General features: G+C 37.6%; 1 protein-coding gene across 1 annotated transcript; it reads right to left on the reverse strand.

Moving 5' to 3' along the window:
* Window positions 1-1,048: 1,048 nt before the first annotated feature.
* On the reverse strand, window positions 1,049-15,523 carry LOC139138640 (monocarboxylate transporter 13-like). The gene is made up of 6 exons (XM_070707114.1): window positions 15,234-15,523; window positions 12,191-12,376; window positions 7,837-8,471; window positions 6,853-7,060; window positions 5,468-5,629; window positions 1,049-2,511 (listed from the first exon to the last, which is right to left on the reverse strand). Exons 1-6 carry the CDS (start codon window positions 15,403-15,405, stop codon window positions 2,231-2,233), a joined length of 1,644 nt encoding a protein of 547 aa, XP_070563215.1. The 5' UTR covers window positions 15,406-15,523; the 3' UTR covers window positions 1,049-2,230.
* Window positions 15,524-15,768: the final 245 nt, after the last annotated feature.

Consider the following 15,768-nt stretch of genomic DNA (forward strand, 5'->3'; position numbering starts at 1 on the left):
CGTCAATGATCAAGGTAAAAAAGTGATCTATACAGTGGGTGAAAGTAGTGGACAGGTCAACCAAGTAATCCAATCTTCAAGGTTGGGATGTGGCCGAGTTAGCTACAGTCATAAGGTCGTCCAAGTAGTGGTACAATGCTTTATAGTCATAGAAGAATGGCTGGAAAATTCATAGAATTTAAAGCTTTATTGAAAATTGTGTTTTTATCCATTTTGAGAGAAATCTTTTTTATTGTTATAAAGACGTCGTTCTTGGTTGCTGTTATATCAGGCCACCAACTTCAATTGAGTCTATTGATTCCTTAGAAAATCAAGAGATTGAAGTGTACAATAAAAACCCAGAAAGTTGGGGTTTTTTTTGAGTAATGAGTAACCGTCACTGAAGATAATTTCAACCAAGACGACTCAACAGATTAACTTTTGAAAACTCAAATTATGTACCCTCTTATTATCACATTTAAAGAAACTCAAAAGCCAAGGTGATCAATGAAGCTTGTAAATCGTTGTTGAATATCTGTAAGAATTTTGATATGCATACTTTAAATGATCTTCTAGCCAATGTCAGAGGAGGAAGTGTTACAAGTGTAACGGCAAATGACATTAGTTGAGTATGTCATAATGTCATCTGAGTTGTTCAGATATTTCAATCACTTCGATGTTCTTCAAAGAATCGATTACGACCATTTTCCTCTCAGCTGTCATCTTAATGTTATTGACATTCCTAGTCAAAGTACGAAAAGCAACAATCACTGCAATGCTGATGGCTCAAAGTCTGCACGTTTCCGATAGTCGATTCACATGGTGAATCTTTCAGAAACAGTCTCATGCTTCCTCGTGGTGTGCAAATCCTGTTAGAGGAATCAATAAGTGCATTCCCCAATATCAAGTGTGCCATTTCAAAACTAAATGAAGCATTGCAAACAGCTGGAGATGAATATTAAGTCGGAGCATCTAGTAAATAATCTTCAAATCAACCCGCGTGTGGTTTGGGCCATCTTATGAGTCAGCCAAGCGCTCTGCTCATGAATAATTAAACATTTTCAGATGATCTGGTACAAAAGATTCGTTTAATCAGGATAAAGGCGCAAGTTACCATTTCAGACATACATGTAAAACTAAACAATAAAGATTATCAAAGTAGAATCAGAACTCTGTTTCGAGATGTAGCATCAAATAAGTCAGCTGACTTTTGGTTTAAAAAAAAATAAATCGCAAAGGGAACAACAGCAACGATATTCCTGTATACAGTCTTGGTATCATTACTTTAGCTCCTTACACAAAGAATGTCAAGATGTCAATTCAGGTGATGTAGAGTTTCTACGTTCTGTAGAAGAAGAAGAATCTCTTACAAGAGTGGGTCGATGATAAGCAAAGTTGTAATGTCCACATAATGCATAGCAGTAATGTTACAATAACTGTACACATATACACACATAGCCTACACTCATTTTTTTTTTGGTAACGACAATAAGTATAACAGAGTTCCCTGTGTATTACTGGGGTTGCCTTTACTAGTTAAATGCAATCACATTACAGGACAGCAGAAATAGTACCAGGGTACTTAAACAATTTGTTTACAAACATCGGTAACCACACTGTACCTGGCAATGTGCAGAGGCACGGTCAGTTTGTAGAGTCGCCATGGCAGAAGCTTGGAAGATACCTTTAATAGGCAGCTTGCAATTATTTACAACACGTTAAGGAGTCTGACACTAGGACTATTCCCTACCTGATAGGTTGTTTGGAAATAACTCCATAAAAACAATGAGACTCAGTTAACCAATTGCTAATGGCTTCCGAGACACTGCACCACTGTACCAGTACATACTCATCCTCATTTGACATAAAAACACATAAATAGTTCGCGACGATCCATTTTGCCAACTTCTTGCCTATTGCTAACTTCTGGCCTATTGCTTGCTAACAAAACGTCTATAACCACTCAGTGCATAAGAAATATGCTGGTGTATATAAATATATATATACATATATATATATATATATATATATATATATATATATATATATATATATATATATATATATATATATATATATATATATATCACATAACATCCATCTCAATATCAAATAGAAACTTGACTACACTGCATTTTCAAGAGAGAGAAAACAAACAAGCACACTGTGTCACTTTCACCTTGAACCTTTAACAATGACTTGAAAGAATTAAAGTAAGTTTTGAAGTTGTTGTCAAATGGTAAAACTGGGGTCACTGAGCACCAGCCATCCTCACTTCTATGTCGTTACAACTGTCAGCAGCATCTTCATGTCTTTCTGGTGCATCATGTCCATACAGGTGCCGAGTCTTGGACAGTGAATCATTGTGAATTCCGTCAAGTTCTAGTTCACACTCATTGCAAGCCTCTTTTCTCTTGTTCATGAATCGCCTGAGTTTGTTAAGGAAGATGGCGCATAAAGCTGACGCTATGTAGATCACTGAGATCATATAGAAACCAATGACGTAATTTCCCTCTGTGTCTCGGAGCCAGCCTGAGAGGACAAAGACGACTTCTGGTAATATGCAACGCGAAACTGAAAAACGTATATTTTTGCTCAAACTTTTTTCAAGGAAACTTAAACCATTCTCTTCTGAAATCAGTAAAAACATCAGGGGTCACTGTGAAAATTTGGTGCAATATACTTGAGAAACAAATGACTGATATCTCTTGTTCAAAAATAACTGCTACATCTATTTAACCTTTCATCACTTTGACACTGAATTTAATCTATGAGCTTCAAAGTAAGTTCACTCAAAAAGCACACCGGCAAAGTCAAATGATCACTTATAAATTCAAACTTTGGAAGTAGCACATTTATATAGTGTCAGAGGGATAGGTATAGTCAACATTATTGTTTATTCTGTTTGTGTGGTGAAGCATAGACTTAAAAACGGTCCGTTTTTAAAGTCTATGGGTGAAGTGACCTGATATCAGCCTTAATTGGTAATCTTATTATTCCCAAGTGTAATTAGCCAGCCCCCACGTTGTGATGATTAACTTAATCAATCAATGACCTGACAGCTGTGTGTATGTTTATTTAACCGATTATTTGAACTAAGACAAACGTACTGGAGTCACTGTTTACAGTCGGGCGCACCTTGCCATCTGGCATTGTGTTGGAGGTGGGTTTCCTCCATGAAATATTGCTTAAGATGGCCCACTATGTCAACCTGAGATTTGTTTTCTTGATCAAATTTCACTACAAATTGTATCAAATATGACTACATTATGTTTACTTTTTCAAAACTGTTTAAGGTATCCGGGGTTGGTATAGGTCATTCGGGTCATTTAAGGTCTCACACTAAAACAGTGGCTCCACAAAGACAAAATTATAGGTTCCCCAAGTTTGAAGAAATGATTTAGTCTAAGTTGTCCATAGAGAATTGCAAAGGTATCAGACAAGCAGTTTTTGAGAAAAGGAACTTTTTAAAGCCATAATTGGCAAAAATTGCCCCAAAATACAGAATTGTGTATTTTTACTCAAAATAAAAATATCTGTCATGGGTCATCCTAAGCAGTCTGTAGACAAATATCAAAGCTGTCTAACGAGAGGTTTTGAAGAAAATAAAAAGACCACAAAATGATAAATCGCTAAAAAAGAGAAACTGCAAATTTCAACATAATTTGATAAAATCTCATCATGTCGTCCCTAGGGAAATGTATACCAAATATTAATGCTGTCTGACCAGAACTTTTGAAGAAGATGTTTGACCAAAAATGACAAAAAAATCCTTAAATTACAAATTTACATATTTCATCACAATTTGGAGAAATTTCGATAAAGGTCATCCGTGCAGAATATTATCGAAATATCAAAGCTGTCTGACAAGCGGTTTTGAAGAAGATTTTTAACGATTTTTCAACCAAAGTTGATTAAAATCGCCTTGAAAATACAAACTTGCATACTTTATCACAGTTTGAATAAATCTAAGTTAGGTCATCCCAGGGATTTGTCTCCCAAATATCAAAGCTGTCTGACTAGCGGTTACAAAACAGATTTGTGACCAAATTGACTTTTTTGAGCTAAGTTGCATATTTTGAACAATACTATAAATTAAAAAAATGCCATTCTCCATAATCATTTGATGCATCTACACACATAATATCAGACCTGTAAGTACTACTGCTCTCAAAATATTTGAGTGGACGGACATCCTCACAAACTGACGGACATACATACATACATACATATACATACATACATACGTACGTATGTGCGTGCGTGCGTACGTACGTACGTACAAACCTACATACATACATACATACATACATACATGCATACAGACTTAAGCTGTTCTCCTTAGCCGATACATACATACATACATACATACATACATACATACATACATACATACATACATACATACATACATACATACATACATTGTGTTGACGGTATGTTTGTAACTATCATTACAACATTTTAATATACAGGCTACGTTGTAGGTTTAGAATTGTTGGCACTGTTTGAGAATGGATCATTTCCCATCTAAGTGACAGGATAATGCGAGTGTGCGGTGCGTTGGGTCGGTGGTGTGGAGAGCACAGCTACTTTACTGTGGTGTTCCTCAGGGATCTGTCATTGGACCTGAACGTTTTATTTTATATACAGCACCCCTTGAGGACATCACAGAAGGGCATGGTTTAGAATCCACGACTCCCGACTGCATATTGCTTGCTCCTGTGTCTCCACATCGACAGCTAAAATTGAGAACTGATTGAAGAAATCCGACAGTGGATGTCTGCCAACATGTTGGCACTAAATGACGGAAAGACTGAGGTGATTAGATTCTTGTCGATTAAGGTGAACAAAGTGAACGTGCTTGTGATGTGCTTGTGATCTTCTCAATAAAAGTTCTACAGAAAAAATAGGTTCATGCGTTTATTTTATCAAGACTTGATTATTATAAGAATTTACTATTTGGCCCTCCAAATTATCAAATCAGGAAGTTGTTCAAAATTCAGCTGCACGTCTCGTGCCATAAATGAAGAAAACAGATTCTATTCAACCATAATAAGTAGTTTTCATTGACTTCCTGTTTCTAAGCGAACGGAGTTTAAAATTTTGTGCTTAACATACAATGCTTTAAACGACATGGCGCCGAGATACAGAAAGGAACTCCCACGTATTCGTAATCTAGGGTGCACTCTTCGGCCGTCTGCTGATGGTGCAGCGATCAGTTTACACCAGTCCATCGTTAACATTGTGTTTAACGGCGATATGTCATTTTCCGTATGTGCTCCGCGGCTGTGGAACAGGCTGCCATCGAAACTCTGATGTGTTGATAATTTTAATGTTTTTTTATCTATTTTCCTTTACTCTATTTTTAACTGAAATATAGTGCGCCTTGAGATGTGTTTCACATGGAAGGCATAGTTTTGAGAAATAATAATAATAATAATAATAATAATAATAATAATTGTTGTTGTTGTTGTTACTTCCGTACCTACAAATGGCGACAATATGTTGCCGAAACCCTGTGCCTGCATAAACATAGACATGCCACCATCAAATTTGTCAGCTCCGACAAAGTAGCGTACAACCATGGGGCTCATAGGGATGTAACACGCCATACCAAAGCCAAACACGATCATATAAACCAATTGACCTGAAATAATCATAAAAGAAGGTGAAATGATTAATTTTACTGCTCTTTCATCAAACTAATGCCTAAATGTGACAGACATTGAACATCGTCACCAATATGATAATCCAGTTCCCTCTGGCAACGAGGAGTATCGCAGCGAAAATGCTATGCTACCGTCATAGTGGACCTCCCTAAGATATTCACGAGTTTTCATCTGTTGAATATTATACCCAAATAAAGAACATTCACAAGCTATTTCTCTGCTGTGTAAATTATTCATGTTTTAACCTCATACCTTCCTAGTTGCCATCTGCTTATCCACTGTACAACCTACCGAGTTTCCAAAGATGTTAATGGACTCATCTGTGAACACCATTGATGTATGCCCGGTATTGATTTTTACCGACGTTAATCCACACTAACAGCCGATTTATAATATAAATTAAGTTCACTGTTGGCACAGATTCATTTCCTAAAACCCAGTCAGCCAATGTCATATGCGTGATAAGAGTACGGTTAGCAGGTGTGCTGCAAATCAGGCTCTTCATATATATCGCAAAACGTAATAGCAAATTAGAAATCCACAACACAAAAAGGGCATTACTGAAAGAAGAAATACTTAGGGCTTTTTGCTGCTTCTAAGCGCTTTTTTTCCCCGTATGCCGCTATTGGGTATCTGTCTTTTTGTTGTCTTTGTTGTGTCTTTATTTTGTGTTAGCTAAATGGAAAAGCTCTAATAAAAACTTAAAAATCAGGCTCTTCATTAAGGTGGTGTTGTGGAGGGGCTCCCAGGGTCAGAAGATCCGAGAATCAACTTCCTTTGTGAATGGAACACAATGTCTAATCACTTGTTAGGAATTCTACTTCAAGTTGATGGTATTGTAGCTGCAAATATACATATTTCGCGTGCATATCAACATTACCTAATACACTTGCAGGGTACAAGCACTTTAGAAGCAGCAGATTAACATGAAACACAGTGTCTAATCTCGTTCCTCTAACAATATTGCCTGAAATCTCCCATTAGTGAAATCGCTTGTGTACTGTAATTTTTGTGAATTTTATGTGTCACATGTCTTTGCTGTGACTGTTTATTACTAGATGCAATCAAGGCATCTCCCATTAGTGTACTTGAGTTAATATAAACGTCCACACGTCTATCAGCAGATGCTCTATAATTTTTGAAAATCACCGCCTTTGTCGTTCGAAGGTTGTGGAACACGAGACAAAAAAATTGTACTTACCTTCGTAGGTGGTGGTGTAAATACTTATAAGCGAGGTAAGTCCACATATCCCCAAACTGAAACCATAGAGTAAATGAGGTTTAAGCATCTTAAATCTTCCTCCAAGAATACCCCAGAAAGCTCTGCCGATACACTGAGTAAGTCCTGTCACTGCTGGTAGACTTGAACTTTTAAAGCTTGGAATGCCAAAATCTCTTGCTCTCTTAACCTTGCAGTAAAAAGGATAGTTACCAGTAATTATGACAGTGGCACCGTGCCAAATGTGTTTGTATGCGAATGCATAATCACAGGGACTGTGGTATAATTCTGATCGACAATTACATGTACCACGTACCCCCATTGTTTTCATCACGTAGGCCTTAAATATTTTAGATATTTAACTCTCTCAATTTCAAGACCTACTTTTTTCTTTTTCTGTGAAGCAAAAACCATTAAAAATGCCAAAATATTTTGATTCAATATACCATGCAGTAATAGCAATAACTCCATACGTGGTCATTCGACTGATCTTCAGTGATACAGCACATTCCATAACATTTAGAACAATCTTGTGTACCTGCCTGCATGTGGCAGGGACTTGCTTTAAACTATAAAATGTCCATACTTTTTCTTTATTCCAGCAGAATGTAACCTGTACCTACATTTCTGTACACTGTCAGGTATTGTATTCTTGCTTACAACATACCTCATGTCTTGAAAGTCACGCCTATATTCATGTACCCTAGAGGCAGGTAATATTTTGTCGTCCTGATGACGCTGGGCAAATGTTTGCCTGCCTTTTGGCACATCCTGTGGTCAAATTTTTGGGCTACAAATTTGACTGGTGATGTACAACAATATGGTATGATAGGCACTTATCATATAATATCATATGTAAATGACGCTTCAGCAATTTCTATTAAAAACGGTTCAAAACAATCAAAAACTATTGATTACCAGCTAATTGCAATCAAGAGCTTTAATGAAAATATTTGGGAGACTTACCACATGAGAGAAGACAGCAAAGTGGCCAGCAGCATGGCTAAAGGCGGTAAACAATATTAGCACGAATATTATGTCACGAAGTAAAGAAACATCATACATCATGCCTAAAACTTTCTTCACTTTGCGACATATAGATGACACTCCATGGCAATTACAAGAAGATGACCTTTTCTGGCTAATTTTGTCATGATTATCTACTAGTACGTCTAAGGCTGATTTTGTGCTGCAGCAGGTGTCATTTCTTTTGATTTGAGGAGTACCAGCATCATCTGACACCTCAGCTGACGTAACTACTCGAGCCGTCATGATGTCATCATGTTCCGGGGAACACTGACTTTTCAAAGGAGTCTGGGGCAAACCCTCTTGTGAACTTTCTGTTATTTCCACATGAGTGTTCTCCACCAATGGTTTCATGAGGGCGCCAGCCACACAAAAGTGGAGACTTACTCCTGCTAGAATAATTAGGGTTCCGCGCCATCCGTACGTGTCCAAGAGTACTTGGGTTCCCAGTGAGAATGTAAACTGTCCAAAGCCAGAGCCTGCCAGCGCAAGTCCCATTGCTATACTAAGGCGTTTCTCAAAGTATCTCGAGATCATTGCCAAAGCTGGCAAGGGAACCATGAAGTAAAAAAGACCTGTAAATACAAAAAATACAAGGACACTGTGGATAATCGGTCACCTTTATCATGTCAGCTAAATGCAGCATACCTATAACACTATCACCATATAGTTGTAATGATTCTATGACAAACAGAGTTGTTGAGAACCTCTCTGTAGGTTTGGTACAGTGCTTTTAAATGTATGCATAGCGCCTTGCTCTGATTTTTTGTTCAAGCAATGAAACTCCTTGTTTGACTGTGAATGCTATCCAGCCTAGAAAAATTATGGAACTGGCATTCCCGCATGATTCATTCAGGCTGGTGTTGCATGGTGTACACACCAGCAGTATAAACCATGTTTCATACTTGGGCATATGTACATGAATGCAGTAACTCCCTTAGCCTTTACTATATAGAAAGTCAAATTCAGTGACTGACTTTAAAGAATATGAGTGACCACAGTGTATGGTCTACGCGGCAAACAGGGCCCCTCCTCTACAAAATAGGAGCCCTTGGAGAAAGGGCCCCTCCCCATTCTTTGTTTAAACAGCTTATGGCAATTTTTTACAGGTAGAAGTATCGAGAAATGTTATTGGAAAAGTTATGCGTGTTGTATGGCTGAGACAAAGAAACTCCTGAGTATGTTATTACATTATGGAAACTTGAAATAGACTCGGAGATGTAAGCCATGTAGGACAGGTAAGCGACAATTATAATTATTGTATTACCTCACGCTAAATTCATTCATTGTTCACTTTGATATAGTTTTATTGTATTGCATTTTATATTATTTTTATATGGCTTGATTTTTCTTTGCAGAAACTATGTACGTCATAAATATATTTTATCATTGTCCTTGTTTATATGAAGTGCAGTTTTCTTAATATTCAACAAAATAGACTGAAATACATTGTAGAAATTACTGAATTTTACAAACATTTTATGTATGGTTATTGCATGCGTGCATGCATACCAGTGTACATATATTGTTGGAAATAAGTGTGGACATCAATGAAAGTTCAAACTGAAAAATAAAAACATAATGAAAAGTTTCACATTTTTCCCACTGAAAAATAACAAATGCAAATCAAGTCAAAAAATATTTTCTAGGAACATAAACAAATGAAATATACCAACAATCTTCACAATATCTGAAAGTTCCATGTTTGCAGTGTAACTGCTCATTTACGCAACCAGAACATGAGAAATTTACATTTACGTGGCCCCTTCATTTCCCGTAAAATATCACTCAGAATACAAGTAAGCAATCATGAAACATATAGTCATAGGTATGTTTCAGCATTGAACTTTAAAAATATACTGGATGTAATTGCTATTTATTAATCTAACACAAGAATGCAGCCCCAGGTTAGGGAGCCTTCAGTTATTATGAGGGGGTTGGCCGGAGGTATTTGGGGAGGGTCACATTTTCCAAACTTGCCCTAGAGGAGGGTCAGATTTTACAAATTTAGCCTGGCAGACTGTCACATTTTACATTGCCAAGTTTATGATAAATGCAAAGTCTGAATGGGTTGTTTCAAGAAACTTTACAAACAATCCTATGAGAATTGCAATTGCAGTCACTGTAATTCGCATACTGTCAATAAACTGCATGCGTTAAATGCATGATTGTTTTAACTGTGAATGGCGCATTAATAGCAGCAAACAAAGGACATACAAAGCACCTACTTATTTTTAACTGATATCTCTCTCTTCAGTGTCTCTTGCGAGTATCAGCCTCGCGCTTTACAAAACCGAGGTGTTCTATAAATAATGTCCTAAACAAAGCTGTTAAACATTGCAAGTAACATGTTTTACAAACAAAAATCATCTATATTTCAAAATAGGAGAGAGAGAGAGAGAGAGAGAGAGAGAGAGAGAGAGAGAGAGAGAGAGAGAGAGAGAGAGAGAGGAGAGAGAGAGAGAGAGAGAGAGAGAGAGAGAGAGAGAGAGAGAGAGAGAGATCAGTACTAGTCTGTTTAAAGTTTAATTAAAGCTGCAAGCAGCTTCACGGGGCCCAGTACTTGCAAACACTGGCAAAAGGTACCAGAGTGATAATTCATAACCCTCTAATGCCGTCAGGTGCTTCATCCAATCAAAATAGGGTGTAGCATTTGTGAGTGATGATTTATAAGCATGTTTGTGAAATGCAGGTCACTTGACATTTTTGCAAAAGTTTTGTTCCCAAGAATATCCCTGTATACCAAAAATCAGACATCTATCTTCATTTGACAGCCTGAAATTAGGTGTGATCATAATTAATGAGGTACAGGATGCGGCGCCACAAGGTCCCCCATCATTCCGAATATGAATGGTGTAGAACTTGTGGTTACTGATATATAGACATATGTATATTCTTGGTCAAAGGTCAACAAAGTCACGTGACATTTGGCAAAAAAAAATTCCTCCCATATTAATCCCTTTGTACCAAAAACAGACCCTCTAGAGGGACTGTGTACCAAAAACAGACCTCTAACGCTAGCACACTTTGCTTTCCCAGAATTAGAAATGCACATAATTAATGAGGTACAAGATGTGGCGCCATAAGGTCGCCAATCATGCCGAATATCAAGGGTGTAGCACTTCTATCAACCCATATCCATAGCCTTGTTATTTATACTATGCCCAACATCCCGACAAAATCCACCTGCATACTGCAACTTTGTACTCATATTTTTCCAACTTCATCTTTTTCCAACTTCAGACTTTGTTGCTCGTCTATGGAACATTCCATGGTGGGGCAAAAAAAGACCTGCCAGAAAACCAACCATGGTAATGACCCCACAGCTATTGACTCTACTGCCATTCCGACAAGAGAAGTTTAACTGTTGGAGCTGATTTTGCCGAGAAGTTGCTCATCAACCACTAGCATTTCACCATAGCGATACCCTTTTAAGAAGTACGTTTAAGGTAGAACACACCTCGGGGACCGAAATTTGGGCTTTCAAATTTTATCAAGTCTCTTCTGACCTACCTTTTGTGGGGTTTCATTTTAAAACTGCTTTATGAAAGAAAAGTTTTCACCGTCTTAGTTTTTCGAAAATCCGCATTGAGTTCACACAGGGATGGCGGCCATTTTGAATTTCAAATATCGGGAAATCCTAGGTAATTTGTCTCTCTAGTACCAAAGTTTGCACCATGAATCCTGATTTTCATTTTTGGTTTGTTAAAAGAATGGTCGAAAGTTTCATTGAGGAAAATTTGAGAAAAAGTTTAAGTCTTTCACTTTCGAGGTGCATATTGAAAATCAAACGTTATCAAATTTTGGGCACGAACTGTGCAATCGCACACCCTAGATTAATCACTGAAGTGACATTATTTTCTAGATTAGAGTCCCTTCACAGTCATATGTGTAGCTTTGTGGCTTTAATCGAAAATCAATCCTAGTTATAAAAATGAGTTTGCTGCAATCACTCTTATTCCACTAGACTGAAAGATTCCGTCGCGTGCGGGCGCTCCGGCCCATTGCGACCTACGACCCTTTCGTAGGTCGTAGTGCGCCGGAGCGCCCGCACGCGACGGAATCTTTCAGTCTTTTATTCTACATGACAAAAATAAAAGTACATTTTGTCAACTTTTTATAAAAATTTGTTTTCCCTAATGCAGTGTCCTTCAACAGCAATGGATGTCTTAACTCAGACACAAAGATATCTGGAAAGAGTAGCAAGAGGTCGGTGGTATTTCTGATTTCAGGGGTAACAGAAAATATTGTCTGTAGAAAGGCATGTATCCACAACAGTGTTTCGGTTACTTACTGGCCATTACACCATAGCTGAACAAGAGCTGAAGTAGGCTTGTAGTTCTTGAGCTGAGAATTAGCGATACCGCACATCCAATACCGCTCACCATCATCACTTTACGGTGACTAAATCTATTGCAAAGAACTAGTGATATAGGATTTGCGACGATACTGCATCCACCAAATACAGCCCCAATCAGAGCTGTCAGAGAAAACAAAGAAAAGACGTTACTTATCTGCCAAAGGTCAAGCACAGAACCATCAATACATTCAGTCTAGCAACTTTTAAGAAAAATCTCAAAAAATTGTAAATCATGTTTTATTATCAACAGTTAATGTTTGGATTAGAAAAACAAGCTTTAAAAAATAAAAAAAAATTCCAAGAGACAAAATAGAAAACTTTCAATTTTCACAAAAATCATAAGTTAACTGGTTTTAGAAAAAAAAACGTAGGAAAAAGCTTAAAAAACTGGTCTACAAAATTTATAAAATGTCTTAATCAGATAATCACTAGATGCCAACAAATCAAATTTCAAATCTATTCCATAAATGCTTTTGAAGATATTGCCTTGACTTCAAATGAGCAACTGACCTAAAAATTTACACACGCATAGTTTGCCAGCTGACGACAACATTTGTGTTGAGTCATTCCCATTACGTATAGCAGTGCTGTATGTTACCTACTACACTTATTGTGGGGGGAAGCAAACTAACGTACTTTAAAAGACAAAGTCGATAAACATCGCATGTCGCAGACTCGTAGTTTGCTGGTCGTCCCGTCTGGAAGTAGTTGTGCAGCAGTGTCATAGCAAGCACGTACGTACGACGGTGTACAAAATGTCGAATGATATATTATTACTTTTATTATAATGTTACTATTATTATCATGTTTAAAATCTTTATTTCGAATAAATATATATCGTGATGCTGGGAGGGTGGGGTGGATCGCTCCAAAATGTGCAATGCCAGAATTCAGCGTTTATGCTGGAGAGGGGGATCGCTCCAAAATCTCCAATGTATGCAAATTTGCAAATACCCGGTACCCACATGCTGTTCGATGTACGAATTGTCCCATGTGTATTTACTATCATACACCTCACCAGTTCCTCAGGCAAATTCCCTAAATATGCCATTAAAAGTTTTCAAAATGCACAACTTTACTGTCAAACTTACATTAAACGCAAAGCATATAACTAAATGCCGCACATCGCTCTCGATTTCCATCGCGGCGATGGTATGCCGATCAAATTAGTATTACCCTTTGTCTTTGGGCAAGAAGAATATTAGAAGCGAGTGAAACCATAGTTTCAAAAACGGCATGTTCTGCCATTAACATGGGCGAGTCACCAGTATATGTGCTACCATGTCGCAGATACGAAGTGCTAAGGGAGACTTCACAAATTACAGGGGGTGGGTTGGGGGACTTGGGGGAAGGGTCACTTTTTAGAAAACTGTTCAAGGGGGAGGGTAATTTTTTATAAACCTATCTTGGGGAGGGCCACTGTTGACAGATGCTGATTTTATGGCCAAACCTTTTATTGTCTGTGTGATATTGCCTGAACAGGAAATCACCAACGAAATACACCGATTCTTTCAAATACATATACATTATCCACAAGTTTCACAATTAAGCAAAGAAGATGCAGTGGTATCTTGCATTAAACACCTTGAACAGTTAAAACTTATAAAATCTAAGAGACAAAAAACATATGCAACAGGTGGAAAAGTGTATATCAATTATCAAATGAACATAAATGCAAAGATATTAGTTTTATGTTGGCAAATTTGTGCATAGTTCTCTCATAGACTACAATGTACAGAGAATCAACAATTCAGTGAAATTCCAAAATTAAATTTTTTGCACAACCATGGACTTATAACCACTCTAGTCTAATCAAGAACATTAATATCAATAATCAAGCATACAAAAATGCACAGATTTACCTAATTTTGTATTGGAAAAAAATTATTCATAGTTTCATCATAGACTGCCATGTATAATAAATCTACATTTCAGTGAAATTCCAAAATCAAATTTCTTGCACAGCCGTTAACCGTGGACTTGAAACCACTCTAGTCTAATCATGAACATTAATACCAATAATCAAGTGTACATAAGTGTTTAGCTAGTTTTGAATTGGAAAAAAATTATTCATAATTTCATCATAGACTGCCATGTATAGTGAACCAACATCTTAGATGAAATTCCAAAATCAATTTCTTGTACACAAATGCACATGTTACTTCCCACTTCAAGCAAAGTACATTTAAATATATTATCAAACATATAAAATATACAGATATAGCATGTTTTGTGGTGGAAAATTGAAAATAATTTGCCTGATAGACTTGATATTTTCCGATGATGACTGTATCAGCCACATCTTGCCTTCTTATAGTTTCACAAAATATGGTGCTCTCCCTCAAATCTATGAAATACTATATCTCTCCAAAAATGCTTGCGTGATAAATGGCGACTGTCCCTCCAGAAACACCAGCCCTCCCCTCTAACTTACATAACAATTAAACCAATTGTTATGTAAATTAGATGATACTGTTTTAGTTATTCCTGGGGAAAATACTGCAGTGGTTGGGAGGGGGTCAAGTTTTAGAATGTCGGACAAAGGGAGGTCCACATTTTAGACAGGAAGATAGGGGAGGGTCACATTTTACGGTACAGGTGTGCGCGGAATTCCCCCCCCCTGTAATTACTGAAGGCTCCCTAACATATCACACAATTAAAGTGCAAGCATAGCGCTGACAGAGTTTTCAGGAAACTGCCACGAGTACTTTCGTGTCGCAGAATGCGTTTTTTACACCACAGGTATACATACCTGCAGGTGTAGCTGATATTAACACATGTATTCATAGCTGTGATATCGCAGCGGTACTTGTGGCGTAGGCTATATCGAACGCGATCGGGTCATTGGGGTCATCGCCACTGTCCTACTTCTTGCATGTCTTGTGGCGCTTGTACTTTACTTCAGTTTGTTGCCTTACGACTTCTTGGAAGTTGCAAGGCAAAACCAAATCACTCTTGCTACTATGAAAATCCTTACCTGTATCTGCTTTAGAGCCCTCAAATGCACGCAGCAGAGCGACGAAAAGAACGCCAAAAGAGTACAGTGTGCCATTGAGCAATGTGAACGATATGAAGCCGGCAATCACGATGACCCAACCGTAACCGCCATCTGGTGGTACGGATTGTGTATCAAGTCTAGTTTTTGCCATTGCTAGAAAGTAACCTCGGTGACAGTAGTCAGATTCCTATCAGTGACTACCCTAACGCCATTTTGATCATATCACATTGCCACTAAATGACTATGTAGCTGTAAGTGCACCGCTCTAGCGTGATAAAGTCCACAGCTTATTGTCGTGACGTCACGCTATGTCACAATATTGTAAATTTCCAGTTCAGATGTCAGGTCAGCGTGAGGTCAGGTCACGTCAAGGTAGAATGAGCCTTGGGGAGAGATATTCGGACTCTCAGACTTTTGCAATATGTTTTTGGTCTACCATTTATGGGGTTCATTTTGAACGTGATGGAAAAATTACTTCCTTAAGCCCTTATTTTTGTGAAAATCGAAAATACAT

Source organism: Ptychodera flava, chromosome 8 (genome assembly GCF_041260155.1).
Source record: "Ptychodera flava strain L36383 chromosome 8, AS_Pfla_20210202, whole genome shotgun sequence".
Classification (NCBI taxonomy): domain Eukaryota; kingdom Metazoa; phylum Hemichordata; class Enteropneusta; family Ptychoderidae; genus Ptychodera; species Ptychodera flava.

Excerpts from the sequence above, each read along its gene's own strand:
- LOC139138640 (XM_070707114.1), bottom strand. The coding sequence starts at position 15,405 with ATGGCAAAAACTAGACTTGATACACAATCCGTACCACCAGATGGCGGT. Across the intron at positions 12,377-15,233 it reads GGGCTCTAAAGCAGATACAG|CTCTGATTGGGGCTGTATTT; the intron begins GTAAGGATTTTC and ends TTTCTCTGACAG. Across the intron at positions 7,061-7,836 it reads TTGCTGTCTTCTCTCATGTG|GTTAAGAGAGCAAGAGATTT; the intron begins GTAAGTCTCCCA and ends TTTTACTGCAAG.